The sequence below is a fragment of the Zingiber officinale genome, chromosome 3B (assembly GCF_018446385.1).
Source record: "Zingiber officinale cultivar Zhangliang chromosome 3B, Zo_v1.1, whole genome shotgun sequence".
In the NCBI taxonomy this organism is placed as follows: domain Eukaryota; kingdom Viridiplantae; phylum Streptophyta; class Magnoliopsida; order Zingiberales; family Zingiberaceae; genus Zingiber; species Zingiber officinale.
In genome coordinates, this window is record NC_055991.1 from 11,993,375 (window position 1) to 12,013,675 (window position 20,301).

Consider the following 20,301-nt stretch of genomic DNA (forward strand, 5'->3'; position numbering starts at 1 on the left):
TAGTAGTGCAACTCAACATCACGCTCCTTCATCTTTGATGTTGTTTGATGAAGCTCCAATCCTACTGTTATATTTGAGACATGTCCTAAGACAATTGTCTTATGGTTGTACTATTTATTAGATAAATAAAGATTCACTATTTGAGTGTACATATTAATATATATGATTGGATCTTAAACTCACTTACTATATATTTGTAATACGATACATAGCATGAGAGGACTTGTGATTGGATCACAACTAGTGAGCACCTATACATGTATAATTATGAATATATTGAAATCTAATTCCCTAGTTAACAAATTGATATATTAAGACATCATTGATTATATGAGATTAACACAGGTTATACTCCTTGATTTAACCAAACAGATGTTCCTCACTGGATGGAGATATTAGGATATTAAGAGTTAAACGTGGATGATAGTTATGGTAACTAGTTCATTGGAGTGACCTGACTTCATATGATTCTCTACATATCTGAATATATCAATGAATCTTTTACTGTAGCTCAAGTGCAAGTTTCCTTTGATTTAAGGTATTCAAGTCACCTTGGTCATGGAAACTTATACTTTGACATCCTAACCAAGCATCTCCTTGGAGGCGTGACCCCGAGATAATTGGGTATAAGTCAAAGTGTCCAAAGGTATTTGGATAGATCATAGAGGATTTACCGCTCTTTATGAGGAGATATATAACCTATGGCCACTTGTCAGAATTATTACTCAAAGTCTTTGGCTAAAGTATTACATGTTAAAAGTATTGTACTCTTTCACACATATATGAGTAATTTGAATCTGTAGGATAAGAAAGTAAGGTGTGACGTAATTAACCTAGTGGGGATAGACACATAGACTATATCTTAAACCAAGTGGGTATAAGACGAGTGAAGAGAATGAGGCACAACTCACTATAGCTGCTAAAATGTTCAGAAGTAGTTCTGGAATCAACCAATTAATTTTCTGATCAATTGGGAGTCAAGATGTACTACTAGGTGACATTCATAATCGATCCATAATTAATGATTAATTATGGATGGCTGATAACTAGCATTTTAATGCACTATTTTGTCTCTTATACTTAGCATTTTTACTCTCTCGAATGCTTAATTATGCATTTATATCATATTTTATGAGTTGAGATTTATTTGGAGTGTTGATCTAATTTTTTCTATATTTTTTGATATTTTATCTAAAAGGTGCATCTTATTTTGTAGGGGAGTAATTTGGACCGTTGATCAGGATCAAATAATCTAAGTGTCCATTAAGAAGTGGAGCTCCAAATCAATGCTATTCCAAGTTCAATTTCAAAAAACCTAATTCAATCTTCAAGCCCACTCTTAAAGCCCAATTTTATAACCCAATTTCACTCCTTATCAAATTTGGATTCCTCTCCTTAATCCAAATCTAAACCCCATTAAGAATCCATTCCTCTTTTCTCTTCCTCACACAGACAAACAGGGGGCATCTCTGTTTGTGACTTCTCTGCTCGCGACGCAGCTAGGGCACGCGACCTCTCCACAGCACCTTCTTCTTCCTTTCTTCACATCTTCGGTCGGCGACCTCTCTTCCCTTATCTTCCCTTGTTGTCATCCGATCAGCCACAATCCACATTTCTTCTTCTCAGACCCAAGCGGCGAGGGGCAGTAAGCACAAGAGGCAGGTGGCAGCGAGTTTCGGTAGTGACCATCTTTACCTCACCAGAGAGGGTTTCTCCGGTGTGACCTCCATCTTCCGACCACCATCCAACAATGTCTTCCGATTGGGGTTCAAGCAGAAGATTCAAAAGGAGTGGCGGCAGCAGTCCATCCCACCATTTCCAGTCAAATTCCAGCGGAGGGGTTCTCCGTTGGAAGATTTGCATCATCGTTGTCGACATGGGCAGCAACCGATAAGCTTGTGCTACTGTTCACCGGAGTTTGGGGTTCAATCTTCGGGCCCTTGTGTGACGACAAGGGTAGTCGTTGGTAATTGGAAGTTAAAGTGTGAATTGTGGTTGGATTAGCTTAGTTTATTTCATGTTCATTGCCTATGTTCATTTGTGTTTATTAATTGTGGTTGAATGCTTGTATTGAACTTGACTTTCCATGTTTGAATTTCATCTACTCTGCTTAAATAGATTCACGCACACAACGTGTTCGATGCATTGCTTCAACCATTAGTTAGGTTTAATTTGATACATTTTAGTTTGTTTAATCCTTGCTTTGTCTTGTTCTTTCAATTTCGTTAAGTTCTAGTTTTGATTGAATGCAATTAGGATAGATTAGTTTAGGTTTTGTTTCATGCTTTAGGTTTCGTTACATGCTAGTTTTGTTATGCTTTACTTCATGTTGTTTTTATTTTCTGCAATTGTAGTTAGGATAGGTTTAGCTTTATTACTTGCATTGTCTTTCATTTATTAGGTTAGGTTTCATTTAATGCTTTGTCATTTCATTCCTTAGTTTAATTGTGTTGATAATTAATCCATAGTGTAGTGTTATAATACGTTGTGGATTAATTATTCGCACTTAGTTAGATTTCATTTCGGCATTAGATTAGTTTCCTACTTGCTTCACTTTTCATTTATTAGATTTAGATTCAAAATCCAAACCTCAGTTTCATATTAAAAAAACCCCAAAAATAGAAATAACATACGATCCTAAGTTTATCACTTACTGTTACATTCATTGGCGGACGACCCGAGTCATTTCTATGCTACATTAGCGTAGGAGGGGTTTGGTACTTCAGTGTTTGATGTCCAATTCATGACAAAATTGGGGCATAATCAAATTGGCGCCGTTGTCGGGGAAAAGTAGCGGTGTTTGGTAATCTTAAGATTATTTTTCTATTTTCTCTCTTTTCTTGTTTCTATTTTTTGTGGTTACAAAAATTCAAAAATATTGTTAGGGGCTTAATTATTTAATCTTTTGTATGCATGTGTGTTATCTTGTATATTTTCCTGTATCTTTTGATGGTATTTGCATGAGTGTTTCAGGTAAGACCAGGAAATCTTTTGTATGTTATCAGTAGTTCCAGAGTTTCAGTGTGATCAAGATCTCAGATTTGATGAGTAAAATGGAGAACACTGAAAAGACTCTCAGAGAGCTTTGGACACCAGATTTGTCAGTTGATTCATTATGCATTCATTATCCTGATTTAGAGGCAGACTTCGAGTTATGGAAAATTGTTCATTTATTACCGAAGTTTCATGGACTATCTGGTGAGGATCCTAATAGACATCTACATGATTTGGAAATGATTTGTTTTTCATGGAGCCCACTTGGCATATCAGAAGAAGATGTTAGACTTAGAGCATTTCCATTTTCAGTAGCAAATTCAGTAAAAGATTGGTTGTATTGTCTCCCACCCAATTCTATCACCAGCTGGATCGAGATGAAGAAATTATTTTTGGCGAGGTACTTTCCTGCTCCTAGGATTGTAGCTATTCAGAGGAATATTTGTGGAATGTAACAATTTACAAGAGAACCATTTCAAGAATATTGGAAAATATTTTAAAGACTTGTTGCTAGTTACCCTCAGCGCCAGATAAGAGATCATCTACTAATTGTATACTTCTACGAGGGTTTGCTTCCCATGGACAGGAGTATGGTTGATGCAGCTAGTGGAGGGGCTCTAGTTAACAAGACATCTACTCAGGTTAGAGAACTTATTGAAATTATAGCGTCAAATTATCAACAGTATGGACTAGACCAATGATTACTAAAGATGCTCATTCCTTTGCCAGTGTACTCCCTAACAGGATCTAGTATTATCAGCCTGATCCTCAGTCTTATCATATCCATTAGCAGGGCAGGTATAACTTATTTGTAGGATTCGGGTATGGGAATACACAACAAGGGATTTCTGAGTGGCCCCACCATTACCAGTCATATTTTCAGCATCAGCCTGAGTAGCATTGTAGGGAGCATTCACAACAATTATTACAACAACAAGAAATACAATTCAAGCCAAGAACACATTCATCAACACAGTTATAATTGCTATCAGATCAACCTACTGCATCAATTCCCAAGGAGATCGATTGTAGAGTTTGTGATATTCCTGATCTTAATTCTGCTTCTCTACATGACTCTTCTAGTTTTTTGCATTGTGATATTGTAGTTGATCCTGATAATATTTTGGTTGATGATATTATTGTTCCAGATATTCTTGATGTTGCAGGTGTTATTGATAATGATGGAAGTGTAGGGGAGACCCAAGAATCGCTTCCTATGACCATTTGATCCAGTTGAGCCTGTTATTTTACTTAGTGACGATGGAAGTGTAGGGAAAACTCAAGAATCACTTCTGTTGATTGAATTTAATTCAAAGTCATATCCTTCACCTGACCAAGATAATGTCACATTTAATGTTTTAGAACCTCCAGGTACCTTTTAGGATGGTAAAGTTGATATTTCTTCTGAATCTTTAGGAAATTTCATGGAGGTAATTCATTTTGATTGTATTGAATGTGACACATCTTTGATTCATGCTTTGTTTATATTAATATTGTTTATAGTACATCTCACACAACACGCGTGTAGGAAATTCATCCTCCTCTTTTTAGTGCATAGGATTTCTTCAGACATTTCATTTGTAGTCATTCACGCAAGAATGCATTCTATCATTTGAAGAAAGTCCTAACCTTTTATGCAATAATAAAGCTCCTGGAGTGGATACTCCAACTGAACCATCTTCGGCCATCGGAGAAAATTTTTAAGGAGACGATGGTGGAGGGAGCGGTCTTCACTTCACCTACATTCATTCCACTTCCAGATTGACTTCTGGAATTAAATCAACTCTGACCGTCAGAATTTTAGGAGAGTTTATTCTGTCTTACTTTTTTTCTTTCTTTTTCTTTTTATTTGTATATATTTTTTTACTTTATTTATTTTGTTTACTTTTACTTGATAGTTCATTTTTAATTTGTCTCATCAGTTTTCATAAAGCTCAGCATAACTTTCGACCCCACAAGACGTGGAGCTACAGGATTCTACCCCCATCAAGCACATTTATTTTTCATTTTATTTCTTCCGTCAATTGTTATGACATTGCATTTAAAAAATAATATTATTGTGGTCTTGAGTTTAGTTTTAAAGAATAAAACTATTATAATATTGTATTTCAAAAAACATCATCAATATTATGCTGATTTTTAAAATATAATATTAAAGTGGGGTTGATTTTTAAAAATACAATATAACGACGTTGGTTTCAACCATCACATTGGTATTGATTTTTAAAAATAATATCATAATATTACTGATCTTCAAAAATTAATATCATAATGGTGTTATTATTCGAAATTAAGTATTACAAGCATACTATTCTTTAACTACAACGCGGTAATTGATGGGAGAAATAAAATAAATATATCCTTTAAAAATCTAAAAATTAATTATACTTTTTAAAATTTCATAATTTTAAATATGTCCTTACCCATTATCGCTGTGGAAGTATTGTGAAAGGAGTGTTACGTTGGGAGGTATACAGAATGGGGTGAAGCATGGGAGGAAAATTCTTCTTTTTTTTTTTTTTTTATTCAACGTAACGTCTTACATGTCTGAGGAAAATATTAAAAAATAATAATAATAGGGGCATTTCGAACACAACAACGAAGCATAAGTACGTACATAGAAAACAAAAGTCATCACTTAACATGATTCATCTTCAATTAAAACACATTTATAGAAATTTTTCTTCTGATTAAAATACACAATCACGATACTAGACTTCTAAATTGTCCATCATAAACACATTTATTCTAGCAATTGATAAAAAAAATTCATAAATTAGATTGATCATCCTAAATTTAATATTACCTTATTCAACCTAATTAGGAAATAAAAGATGAAATATTAATTAAAGTTTAACCTATTGAAACTTAAACACCTTTTCCCGTACCTATAGTTGCAAGAGAAGGACCAGAAGAGAATGTTAAGTTTATCAAATAAATAAATAATAAAAATAGAAATAGAAAAAAAAAAATAACGCATCAACACGAATACACATGAAATTATTTTTTTATTTATTTTAGAAAGCGATATATATAAGAGCCCATCAAAACACTAGACGTTTACGTTGACAAGAACTCCTAATGCCCTTCCCAACAAAGCTAACACACTCCCAACATGAAAGCGTGAAGCACATCGTGAGCCAGGGAATACGATGTAATGGCCGACAATGGTTGCAGATGCTAGAAAGCTAGTTTGACTAACGATTTTTAGACGTTAGGTAAAACACATGCGACAATGGCCCAGTTAAACATTGAAAATTAAGCAGGTCGCAATATGATGTAACGATAGCAAGGTAACAACACAAACAAAAGAGCAAAGTCTTCGTGAAGCACATACTAAACCACACACCAAGCCAGGGAATTGATCATCGGTCCACATACTTATACATGTTTTTATTGACCCACAATGGTTGAAGATGCTAAGAACTGTGTGATGAGTGTTAGGTGTCTATGGCCCAGTTAAATTTGGTCCACGCAGCATGGCGAATAATATGTACAGTGTAGTTCGCATAAGCGTGAAGATTACTCATTGATCAACATAATGCCAAAAATCAAAACAGAACATTCCGCAGTATCTTCCTCCTACCATCAAAGAATTCCATACCACACGTCAACAACACCAAAGATGAAAACCTCCATTCATCTCAACGTGAATGCCTCAGCACACAAAAAGAAGTAATTCACAAGAAAGAGAGGGGGCGATTCTCTCTATTCCCCAATACTCGTGATGATTTTAGTCTGGCTTTGGAATTGAATAGAGTCGCTCATGGTTCGCCTTCTTTCTGCCATGCTGGTGCTTTTTCTGTTCCTCTCGGGAAGAGAAGCATAAGCAAAGGGTGGTTCGACAACATCCATGCTCATCTTCAGGAAAAGGTCGAGGTTGTGCTGGTACTTATCTGCAGCAATACCATCATCGACGACTGGTTTCTTTCCATTATCTGCAATTTTCTTTAGATTTGTCAGTTCATCGTCGTCTTCATCAGTTCTATACCCATTTTCCATGTCATCTTGCATAGCCAAATCCTCATACTCCTCGTCTGACTTCGTAGAGTTTTCATCGACTGAACCTTCAACCTGGGAAAAATAAATCAACATGATGAGATTAGAATCTTTTTGTCATGTTAAGAAAGATTGTCGTCATCACAACCTCATCTTGTTCATTTATTTATTTTAGCTACAAGTTCATGAGAATTTTTTTCTTCCAAAGTCAAGGCAAGCCTACTTGGTGCAAATAAAGTTGGAGCAGAAAGTGAAGCAGAGGACATTATATGAGACGTTCTCTTTTGTTTCTATGTTTGCAATAACATAACAAATTGCAATACCTTTAATTAAAGGGAAAAAATTTCTTAGTCTAAGAATATGACCAGATGAGTCTTGCTACTACCTCATCATGATTCTCTTGGTCGATATCACTAAAATCCTCATCACTATCCCTATCAGGATAGTCAGCTTCTTCTTCACTGCCAGACACGAAAATTTCTTCCTTGAGCTGTGAAAGAATTGGAAAAGGTTATGAATTCTTGCATGTCAATTCAAGGTTTCTAGTATCTAAATAGAGCACTAGTTTATATATTACCTCTTTGGCATGCCAATCCGATCCCTTTGGGGAACTACAACAGGAAGAAAAGTATCTACTACCAGTGTCAGTGCCATCAGCTCTCGTGTCATCGATGCTCCCTGTTTGACTTGTACCGCATGTATCATTTGGCCAAGCACTGATCCCAAAGTTACCAAACTGAAGATTAACTGGCTCAGCCTTCCCAATCTGCAAGGGGCCATACATGGGGTTTCCCACACTTTTTTCACTTCCATTTCCTGAGGAAAATTTTGCACTATGACCAACTGTCTCAACCGGCCAGGCTTTGGCAACAGATCCGTCTGTATTAACAAGAGCCATTAGATGTCGAGACGATCCTTGTCTCTGAATTAGCTGAAACATTCCCTTGGAACTAAGAGTATCTGCAGCACACTGGTTTCGGTACTCATCATGTATTACAGAGACTGTATTTGTAGTTGGGTCATAAAGCTGCTCGCCTGCCTCTCGCCTGCGTAAACAACCAAAAACTGTTGCATGGATAGCTGCCACACTCCTGTCGACATTTGTATTATTAACTTTAGGCACCAGATGCTTATCAGCCCTCTTACAAAGATATTCTTGAATTGCTCTGATGTTTTGGATATACTTAACATATTTATTCTTTGCTGGCTCCAATGTCATATATTTAGCACGGACGGCAAACCTTTCCATATGTTTTTCTTCATTTGTTATGTAAATCATAAATGGTATTATGGAAGGATGCTTCTTCATCAGTCCCATCTAACAAATGAAACAGTAGAAGAATCATTAGAAACTAACGCACATAAAACAGCCAATGGTATATTTTCTGAAAAATCTATAAAAACTGGGTTTGAAATGAGTAACCTCATGAAAATCCAGATGAAGATGCAATTAAATAACACTGAACAAATTAGCATTTAAAGGGAAAAAAAAATATTTAAAGTGATACCCACCACAAAGTTGAGGCTCAAATGTACGCCCTCAACAATTACAGACTCTTTTCGCTCTTCCCAAGCTGTGATTAGTCGGTCAAGACTGTCTATCACCATCTCACTTTGTGCTTTAAAACCTTCAATAGCCATTTGTTTTTTCCCGATTAACTCAGTTCCCTGAACTAGATCATGAGATCTACCATCTGGTTTTTCATTAGAAGCTCCATCAAGTGCTTCTTCCTTGATGTGTGAAATGACTGCAAGTTTTTTTGCTTTACGTTTAGCTTTTGCTTCCGAAACTGCCACCGGATCTAGACATTCCCCAGCATGATAAGTTGAAGACCAAAGAAGTGGGTTTTGCTTTTCATCCACAAAGCTCCTCATCATATGGCGTATAGAATCAGTAGAAATGACAGTTGTTATTCCCAGTCTGCTTCCCTGTCAGAAATATGCAAAGATTTGTCATTAGAAAGATGTGCTGCAATTATTGATCATTCTGATTGTAACAATTATTGACATTCAAGGTGGAGCCTGCCTCCCTGTCAGAAATATGCAAAGATAAGTCATTAGAAACATGTACTGTGATTATTAATCATTCTGATTGTAACATTATTAGCATTCAATCTGGAATTATACTTATAATGTACCAAAAAAACATAAATCATATTGTTGTAAAATGTTGAACATATTCAAGTTAGATCTTCCAAAATATTTCTTCAATTAGACTATGCAAACAGTGCAATAATAGCATGAAATTAATAGTTTTCTGAACACAACAGGAAACAACAATCCATTTCACATAACAACAACAATAGAATGAGTTTCAACTATTTGCGATCAGCTACATGAGTCATAAAGCCATCAGACTCTATGCAAGACTCGAGCATTTGTTAGGAAAAAATTAAAATATTGTATGTTAGAACCTCTCACATAAAATTTTAGCAGAAGGAGAACTAATAAGAGTTAATTTCATATCAAATGACTAAGTGATAAATTTAAAAACTAACAAGGTTAGCAGTTTTGAATAGATCATATAAATGAATAGGTTAACAAACAAACAAAAAAGAAAATTATTCCTAATCTCAGAAATAATCTTTTGCTTCAGGAATAGATTGTTGCCTGTAGCAGTTTTTTTAACAAAGATACAAATCCTTTTGAAATTCACAACTCCTAACAACGGTCCAGACTGAAAGAAACTGATAAGTATATTTGGTCAGGTTGATGCTAAATCTAGCTCAAACTCAGGCTTTTTATATCAGACCTACACCGAGTTTAAATTTGACTTTGTCTAAAATTTCAATTTTGGAACATATCACATTTTTACAAATTAAGCATTCAGCTTGCCTAGTCAACAAAGCAAGCTGTCATTAAATCTAACCCTAGAGGCTTTGGTTTAACAAGTTCCATTAGCATGTTGGCTTGGGATTTGAGTGTGTGAGCGTTGAGTTGCCAACAAAGCAAGCCAACAACTTGAACACAAGGGACTTAACTGCTGGCTAGATATGCTACCAAATCAAAGACCAAGCTGAATTTGCTATTTTCCAACTTTCAGGATAGATCAGCTCGAAAGGCTAATAATCATGCTACATTTGGTAATTAACCCTATCTAGCTTGCTGCCAATTTTAATTCTCTGATGCTGTACACCACCTTCTTTTCTCCAGTTTAATTGAATGTAAATTAAACTAGAACAGGAGAATAGTGAGTAAAAATCAGAAAACAAAACTAAAAAAGAGAGATATGCAAGTACCAGTAAAGACGACAAAGTAGACTTTCCACAACCACTGGTGCCGCACAAAAGCACCGTCACAGATTCCTTCTTTTCTCGAATCCTACAGAGGAATATAAAATGAATCTTTTATAAGATTAACAAGGCTTAAAAATGAAAGAAAAAAATATATATGATATGACTTGAATATTTATCAAAAGTAATTGACTATTATAGTATTGTTATGCAACAGAAGCTAATAAAACACAACAAAATCATCTGCTAAACCAGATTTCAAACTCAACCTTCAATTCTGAATGGTCCAGTAAACACTATAACAGCATGATACTTATATTGAAAACAAAAACAATAAACATTACTAAAAAGTAGTATCATTCACATAAGTGTCAAAAAAATGAAGATTTAGAGTAGAAGCATGGAGAATTCGTCAACATGGGATGGTGGAAGAAGGGATAATAAATTCCAGTTACTTTATCCAATAAGTTTCCAATAAAAGCATATTGTTTGTTGATGCTAATAACTTTGTTCTATCATCTCTCTCTCTCCAGCAAAGTTGGCACAGGAAAGCCACCCAAGCTGAAGCAACCAATTCTTTGTACTGGGACAGGACATGCATAAACTAAAAGCCAAATTCACACTGTAAAATATATATTCATTAGAAACAAAAAAAAATGTTGATTTACATGATTCCTTAAGCATATATAAAAATAGACAACTCTTCTTGACATTTAAAAGAAGAGTAACAAAATCTATTTAAACAGAACAACTCCACAAGCATGATGTATCCAAAAAAAGTTAACATCATTTTTGACACAGAAATAAGAGAAAATCACTGACAGTAAACTAAAAGATAGAGATTCTGAAAAACACGCCCAAGGACAACAAAATTCTTTTTTGAAAAGAATTTGTTTAGATCACTATGGTGAGGAATTAATAGAGACTAGACACGATCAAAGGATAACCCCATTACATAACCATTTTTATGTAGAGGAGAACTTCTGAAATTTACAAGTAATGTCTCAATGCTTATATAGACCGGTGGTTTCCAAGGTGGCTTATGCTTGTTCAACCAAAGAGCTAATAGAAGAAAATTTGCAATATTTCAAAAAATTACAAAAGAATAGACATCATAAGGAAATAGCATGACTATTACGTCCATACTAGACCAAACAAACCAGAACCTATTGCAAAATTGTGGTATTAGGTCAAATGTAACACAACACAAAGAAGAACAGAAGATATACCTGCAAGCTAGGAGCAAGTCCGCCCTTTGATTCGGACCAAAATACTTATATTGCTCAAGAGCGCCACAAACAACGTCTAGAAAGTATTCCATTGAACAAACAACAGTTGTTAGCCTTTTATACAATTCAAAAGGCATTGCACAGCTTGTATCTACATTCTCTCCAGTCAACTGGTTAGTTATGTTAGCCAGGCCAGAACCACTGGTTGTTTCAAATTCGTTCTCCTCATTGGATGGAGTTTTTCCCAAATCTGAGCTTGTGGCATCAGGAGACAAACTCCCATCTGAACACCTCATCACATCAAATACTCTTCTGCTAATCTGGGAGACAGAAAAGACAAATACAAAGACGATGAAGATTATGAATAGTCAAAAGAAAGAGACACAAAAGAATAAATTTCTGCATAAGAGTCTCCAGTCAATCTTCCAAGGAATACAAGTTAGAAATTAGGCTCAATGGAAACATACAAAAAAGATCGGTTAAATATGGATTGATCAACCAACTATTCTAAGTTTTTACATTTCATTTGTATCTTTTCAGGACTTCTTGCCAGACTGTTTGCTATTTCCTCGAATGACTAGTGTAGAATTAATGAATATCTCCAAACCAACTTATTCTATTAGCAACCTATAAAACCGATAACCTCTTTTAACGCTTCAGATCTTGTTGCCGAATCATACACATGACATCTAAGAATATAAACTTTCCACAAAATCAACACAACGAAACGAGACAAAAGCATGAATCAAACGCGAACGAGGAGAAAGAAATAGAAATGTCGCATCCAGAGCATAACAGATCCATGCCGATGCATGCAGGAATGTACTAAACGCAAGCGACAAAGTCAAGAAGAAATCGAGAGAGCCTAAAGAAAACTTAAAACAAGGAAACACCACATTGAACTGAAAAAAAACAAACACCTTAAAAGCATGCCGCGCCTTGCAGCCCATCAGCTGCAGCGTGCTCTGGAGCCCCGATCGCGTGTAGCGGAACGACGACGGCCTCTGCTCCTTCCCTTCCTCGCCATCGACGCCTCCACTCACCCCCTCGTCCACCACCACGATGTACAATAACTTCTGCACATCAGCCATAATCTCGCCCGTTCGACAAAAAGAAAACGGCGATCAAATCTCGGAAAGCGGAGGTCGATTAAGGGCGGAAAGGGGGAAAGATCAGGGAAGAAGGGCAATGCAGTCAACCGAGGCGGTGCGGGGACGTAGACAGATCCGAGGCGGGGGCGAGATAAGGGAACCGGACAGTCCAACGCTTTGTCCTAGGGCTTCACTAGGATCGGGGGCTACGACACGGCCGAGGTAGCGTGGCGCCCATGCGTTGCTCTCCCATCCGCCGCTGCTCCATCCACCTTCTTCTGCTTCGTAAGACTACCGGAACTGTGCGCCGTGAGGCAACACATGGCTCCCGGTCATGCTCTACCACCGCGTCCGGCTCCGCCGGATTCGCTGCAGGAGTTCCCTGTAAAGATAAAACTTCTAATAGGGTCAGGAATCCTACGTTCGCTCTCTCGTTAAAGCAATTAGAGCGGCATACTTTTAATTAGCAAAGGAATTTCTAATTTAAATATACAAGTTGCGTAAGGGTATTCTTGTCATTTAATAATTTAAATAAACAGTGCATTCCGCGTTAAGCCTGGCATACGAGGAGATTTGGTGGGAGGTACGATGTTCCTGCGGCATTCTCATCGTATTTCGGCTCCAGCGTCGGTTTCCGCTCAATCAGGAAACAGGGAATATGACGGCTGATAATTAAGAATATCGCTCAATGGAGGGCCCGTGCGGCCGGATGACGATAGAGAAAGCTGGACCGTGGTCTAGGAGGCAGAGCGGGAGTCGACGGCCTTGACCCGGCGATTAGGAGCCCACTTTCGTCGACCAGTGAAAGGGCACGAGTGTGGGGCCGACGAGGCTACATCAATTTATTGAACGGTGGAGACGAGGGGAGCGTCGCACTCATTTAATATAATATGATTAAATTATAAATGAGTTATATATGTTTAATTTGATTTTTTAATTATATTTTTTATTAAATACGATATTAATTTTAATATATATTTTTTTAATAATAATACGATTGAATGAAAAAATTTATTAATATAGAGAATATTCAACCATTTGAATATGTGATGGATATCTAAGATGGGTATGAAAATTTTATTTTAAATTTTGAATAAGTTAATTGAAAAATTTTGTATCAGCTGTGATATAAATTTTCTAAATTTAGATATAATTAATAATGATTTTCTAAATTTATAAAATTAAATTTGTCTAAAAATAAAATAATATTTCTTTTCAATTTCTCTCTTTCCACTTATTTTTTTTAATCTCTCCTTCCACTTATTATATAATATAATAATAAAAAAATAGAAGAAAAGAAAATAATAATAATAAATTAAAGATAATAAAAAATTTAAAATAATTAATATAATGTATAGTGAAAGATAATTAATTATCTAAATTTAATAAAGTGAACTAAATTTTAAATATAATGATTAAAAAATTGATATAGATATTCTAACCCAATTCAAATCCAACCCATTACATCACTGCAAACTATTTTTCATTTATTATTTATATTAAAAAAAATGTACTATATATTTATTTTTCTTTCGTTTTAAGTTAAACATGGTGGTCTTCGTACGTTATTTCTGACCAGGGAATCCGATTTGGAGATCAAATACTTTTCCATTGGGTTTCTTGTGATTTAAAGGCAAAGCAAACTTCACGACTCCATAAACACTGACACGTTACAGCTTTTATTATCGTCTTTTCCAAAGCTGCCTTTCGCATTCCCATTGTCTTTATTCACACGTTATTTTATTTTTCTTTTTTTACAATTAAAGTTAAATAAAATCAAGATTCAATAATTATTATTATTATTATTATTATTATTAATATTTAGGCGAAGGTAAATTTTTTAGGAAGTTGGGTGCATAATTTTGTAAAGCTTATAAATTAAATATTATAAACGATATTCACGACCATTTTTTTCATAAAAAAGGAAAGGTGGATATGGATATGAAAGAGAGAGATAGTGTCCAACTCAAAGAGCCGCATAGGATGTGAAATTGCATTGTCGCATTGCAATTAACATTAAAGAGGATTCCAAAAGGAGTTATTGGAGCCGTTCTTTAATATCCATTCTTTCTGTCCCACGTTTACTTAGAAGGATAATTAAGAAAAAAAGCTTTTTTGTGTTGACGGTTCAAATTGTGTTGAAGATATGACTCATTTATAATATGACAAAATACGAACCTATTAGCATAAGAAATAACAAATTAGGATTTAAAATACACAATAACTTTGTTGAAATTACACTTTGGGGAATTTAACTAGACTTGAATCGTTGATTGAATTCTATGCTCAATCAACTATTTTGCAGTAGCCCTTGGGTTATTAATAGCTGTAATACAACTCTATTAAACCAATTGCTCCTTCCTTTTGATTGGTATTCTTCATTAATCAACCACCTAATCTATTTAATCACAAATAAAAATATTTTATTTACTAGTTGATCACCTTAGAGTACTCAACTTATTAATCGATTCATCTCTCCAAGCAAGTGTTAAGACCCTCATGGATTTATTTTTGATCTCCTGAAATGAAGAATCATACTATTACTCTCATGATTCGGATCTCCCCTCAAATATAAAGGCATTCTTGACCTGCTCCAGCTCTCCCCTTAACTTTGTTTAAGATGATCATAATCTTTTCTATATATTTTTAATGTAAAACTATGATTGTATTCTCAATATCAAATAGATTTACTTCTAATCGATTTAAAATTGACTATGATCATCGTCAATACTACCCTTGATGTCCATCATCTTGTGGGGTCATGGTGTCGCGGTAGAACATTCAGGTTGTCACTCAGATACCCGCGGTTCGAACCCCAGCTACGGCGAATTTGTAAAAAAATTTCCTCCAAATGGGGGGGGGGGGGGGGGCGTAACTAAAGGATATTGGGTTTCTGAGCTAGTCGCCGCGTGCACTTCCCGATTTACCCTGGTACTTGGTGTAAAACTTTCGTGGAGTCGGGCCGGTCACCCTAAAGATAGTCAATGAGCCTAACTGGGATTAGCATTTTTTTTCTTAAATATCTTATCTCATCCATCTTTAAACTCTATCAACCTGGAGACACTGAGATGCAAAATTTGTCATGTCAAAGTTAGGGCATCTCTAATACAAGATTTATGAGAAGTTTGTAAAATCTAAAAAGTTGAATAAAAAATCTTGAACCATTGTAGAGGTGAGGTTTGAGATTTATAGTTTAAGAGCAGTAGTTAAAACATAAACCTACTCTTTCTTTTTTTTGTCGAATTTGATAAAATATGCATGAAGTCATGCAACTCATGCTATGAATGAGATTATACAAAAGCTCATTTAGAGTTTTAACCATTGAAGATATTTTAATAAGTTTTCATATTATTGATGTGACATATTGGAATCATGAAAAAAAACACATTTAGAATTCTAACCATTAGAGTTACCCTTATGCTCCATGAGCTGATCCAATAATATCTCAATGTCTCTCATTCAATAATCCTTCAATTTCCTCATGCAACCTTCTCCATGGACTTCTAAGCTACTAAGCATGTCACTTTGGTTGCGCCAAGTCATCATCGATTTTACGCTCAACTTCATCCAGCCTTGAACTTCCAAGCTCTATTTAGAACATGCAAGTCTTTACACACTTAAACACATGAAATCAACATGCAAAGTACTCTTTGCACAAATATCAAAATCCAAAGTAAGGTTATTAAAGCAATAATATGTTGGTGCAATCAAACCTCAAGTAGTTAGGGCATCTCCAATGTAAAATTTGTGAGAGGTTTGTAAATCAAAAAATCTCAATAAAAAAACTTGAACCATTGTACATGTGAGATTTAAGGTTTGTAGTTTAAGAGCGGTATTAAAAACTTAAACCCACTTTTTTCTCTTGAAGATGGTAATTAATGATAAAGTAGTATTGCATCTTGATTTATAATTTGTAATATAGAGAGTTTATGATTTATAATATAGGGTCCACAAAAAAGTTGTAGGTTGGTTTTTCATTATAGAGAGAATAGTATGCTTTTCATTTTTTTTTTTTTTTTGATGTGGCACATCGGGGACTATAAAAAATCTCATTTAGAGGTTTAACTATTGGAGATGCCCTTACAAGTCTCCAAGACCTGATTCCGAATCCTAAATGTTGCTTTTGAGGCCCAAAATTTGACAATTATGGGTTTCCTAGTAAAAAATATAGATCTATGAATTATACATGTATGATCGTTGATAGAACTTGATTCTGAATCCCAAATTAAAAGTTATGATCCTTTAAAATTCAAAGAATAATGTTAGATTGGTCTTGGAGACTTATAAGATGAGTTAAACCTTAAAAATCTATTCCTTTTTCCATTTTTATGTTATTTTAGGTATTTTTGGTATTTTTTATATTCATGAGTTAGGGTTTGCCTATATCAGCGTCCCGTTTTATTAATTTTAATTTTTGTTAAGAAATTTCATTTTCTTTACAAGATAGGAATTGAGGTCCATAAGTTGATATTATTTTCCTTTCTTTGTTTTAGGGTCTAGAGTGTATGTAAACACTTATTTAGTCATATGAGGACTCATCCCTCAATTATTAATAAAATTTTCTTTCTTAGCAAACGATAGGATTTCTCATTGTTTTCTTCAGGTTCTCTTTTAGTCTTCTCCTCAATTCCTCCTTCTTGTTAGCCTGCAAGATAATAATTATCCTGTCTGACGTCAATAGGCTACGAAATAGGAACCAAGTGTAGGTCTCGGTGAGGTCGGCTAGAGGGGGTGAATAGTGTTAGGACCAAAAGTAGCTAGAGGGGGGGTGAATAGCTCGTCGCGTGCCCATTGTTCGGCGTTGCTTGTTTCTTCGAAGATGTGCAGCGGAAAATACAGAAACAAATCACACAACGCTAACACGGTTGGTTTACTTGGTATCCACCTCACAAGAGGTGACTAGTCCAAGGATCCACACCAACACACACACCCTCCACTAAATAAAACTCTCCTTTATGGTAACTACCAAGGGCGGAGAAGCCCTACAAGACTCAATACAAGAAGAAGAAAGGGTAGTAAAGAAATACAAGCTTACAAGCTTACAATGAGTGCACAAACTCTAACCCTAGTTTCTTCTTCTTGCTTTGATCCGCCTCTTGACTTGGAAGAGCCTCCAAGAACCTTCAAGAACTGACGATCTCGAGCTTGAGAAGAGTTGTGGAGGAGCTGGTGAAGATCTGAAATGATTCGGTGAAGAACTGCCGAAGACAACGCTCGCCTGTGGCTCAAATACGACTCAACGGTCGGATCCCGATCGATTCGATTTTTCCCAATCGATCCACGGATCAATCCAGAGCGCCTTTGTGCTCTGGAAAAATGCCTGGATCGATCCACGGATCGATCCAGCGCTTATCACACGAAACAGCAGCGTCCCAATCAATCCACTGATCGATTGAGACCTCTGGATCGATCCACTGATCGATCCAGAGGCTTTCTGTTCACTGGGAAAGGTCTGGATCGATCCACTAATCGATCCAGAGCCTGGATCGATCCACTGATCGATCCAGCACTTGGTTTTTGCCCAAAACCAAGTCCCAAACCTCCCAAACCAACATCCGGTCAACCTTAACCTGTTGGTACGTCATGCCTAGCATCTAGTCACTCCCTTGACCTGCTAGGACTCCCTCACCAAGTGTCCGGTCAATCCCTTTGACCCACTTGGACTTTTCTTTCATGCCAAGTATCCGGTCACTCTCTTGACCTACTTGGACTTTCACCTAGCTTCACTCACTAGGGTTTTCAATCTGCCTAGCTTCACTCACCAGGATTTTCCTTCCGCCTGGCTTCACTCACCAGGACTTCCATACTGCCTAGCTTCACTCACTAGGACTTTCACCTGGCTTCACTCACCAGGATTTCCATCTGCCTAGCTGCACTCACTAGGACTTTCACCTGGCTTCACTCACCAGGATTTCCATACTGCCTAGCTTCACTCACTAGGACTTTCACCTGCATTGTCCATGTGTCTACATGTATTGTCAAACATCGAAACTATGACCAAGACTCAAGCTTGGTCAAAACAGTCAACCTTGACCTAAGGGATATTGCACCAACAAATAGCCCTACAAGTCAGATTAACACTTTTTTTGTTTTCTTTTTTAGCAAAGATAAACACACATTAGTTGAAAAATAAACACATAAACTAAAAGAATAAAAGGAAAAGAACTTTTACTTAGTTACAACTTGGGAGATTGTTAATCCAAGACAAATAACATATCACTAGAAGTTCTTCTTTAGTGAAGGCGGATTAGCCTCTTATAGATGTTGATAGCGTAGAATTACAAAGCAGAATAAAAAAATACAATCGGAGAGTTGTAAACGAGTGTTCTATTTCAACTACATGGATTCGAGCTTTATTTATAGTCTGCTCGTTGAATATATTTGTTAGCTGATGTGGCAGCTCCGGACCCTTGGACCAAGTCTGGACGCTTGGATTCGGTTACCTCGATCCAGTCTACAATGGCTAACCGATAAGGACTTATTAGTACTCGGGCGCCTGGACATGGTCCGGGTGCCTGGACGTGGTCTGGGCTCATGGACTTAGTCTGGGCTCCTGAAGTCTTGTCGATGTGGCTCCAAGTCTGATCCTCGCTGCAACGGTCGTTTGTCGTGGCTCGTACTATTTCAAGCACATGGACTTGGTCTAGGTGCATGGACAAGTCAACTTTGTGTTGACTTGTCCAGCTGCAGTTCCGGTCGCTTGGGTGATTCTCCGACCATCCAGAGTTGAATTCATCCAAACTAACTTCGACCTTCTCTAGAGCAAACTTTCTTCCCGGCTTCTCGTCCCTCAGAAGTGTCACGTGTATCCTTATCATCCGTCGATGTACTCTTCAGTAGCTCTTCATCCCTTGGATATACCGAGTCTATCGACTCGCTTCACGTGTCATTCTTCTCATTCGTTGCGTCTTCTGTTCGACTTCTTATGTTCCTAAGTCCTTGCACGCTTAGACACAAGCATCAAATGCATAGAGTCTAACTTAACATGATTGATCACATCAAAATCAACACGGAGTTCTTACAGTCTCTCCCTTTTTGATATACATCAACCCAAGTTAAGTTAGAATTAAACCAAACATTAAAACTGGTATTGCAATTAACTACAATAAGTTTACAATTATAACAAGTAAAGAATTAAATCTTTAAATCAATACCTCCCCTAAACTTAATCTTTATTTGTTTTCCCTTTGATTACATAAAAAAAAAAAACATGATTTTTACCAAATTTAACTTTTAAAAAGGTACTAATTTTATCAATTAATTCTCTATTTTGATAAAAATAAATAAATAAATATTTTTATGTTTCAAAAAATCTAGAAAATTTTTGTCAAAGTCAAACAGAAGTAGTAAGTAGTTAGATCATGATAAAAAATTTTGCCTACAAAATATTTACAATGTAATGATAATAAATATTTTTAAATAGATAGCATTATAAAATTAATTATTAAAAATAGTCTTCAAGTCCTAAAAATCTTATTGATTTTTCTCACCATCCAAATAATCAAGTTTTTCAAAATTAATCTCTGAAATATTTTTAAATTTTAAATTATATTTTTATCAAAATGTTAGATAATTATTGAAAAAATTATAATTTTTTAATCTAATATAAAACATAACTCATGATCACATAAAAATTATGTTTTTGAAAAATTAATTTTCTAAATATTTTGAATTATCAAAACTCATTTTTTGAAAGAAGAATTTTAAAAATAAATATAACAAACAGAAAATTTTAAAACTACTTTTGTGAGTAGA

General features: G+C 35.7%; 1 protein-coding gene across 1 annotated transcript; it reads right to left on the reverse strand.

Annotated features, from left to right (window-relative positions):
* Positions 1–6,498: 6,498 nt before the first annotated feature.
* Positions 6,499–12,990, reverse strand: LOC122055912 (P-loop NTPase domain-containing protein LPA1-like). The gene is made up of 7 exons (XM_042617599.1): positions 12,376–12,990; positions 11,456–11,775; positions 10,233–10,314; positions 8,506–8,922; positions 7,571–8,311; positions 7,379–7,483; positions 6,499–7,068 (listed from the first exon to the last, which is right to left on the reverse strand). Exons 1-7 carry the CDS (start codon positions 12,544–12,546, stop codon positions 6,703–6,705), a joined length of 2,202 nt encoding a protein of 733 aa, XP_042473533.1. The 5' UTR covers positions 12,547–12,990; the 3' UTR covers positions 6,499–6,702.
* Positions 12,991–20,301: the final 7,311 nt, after the last annotated feature.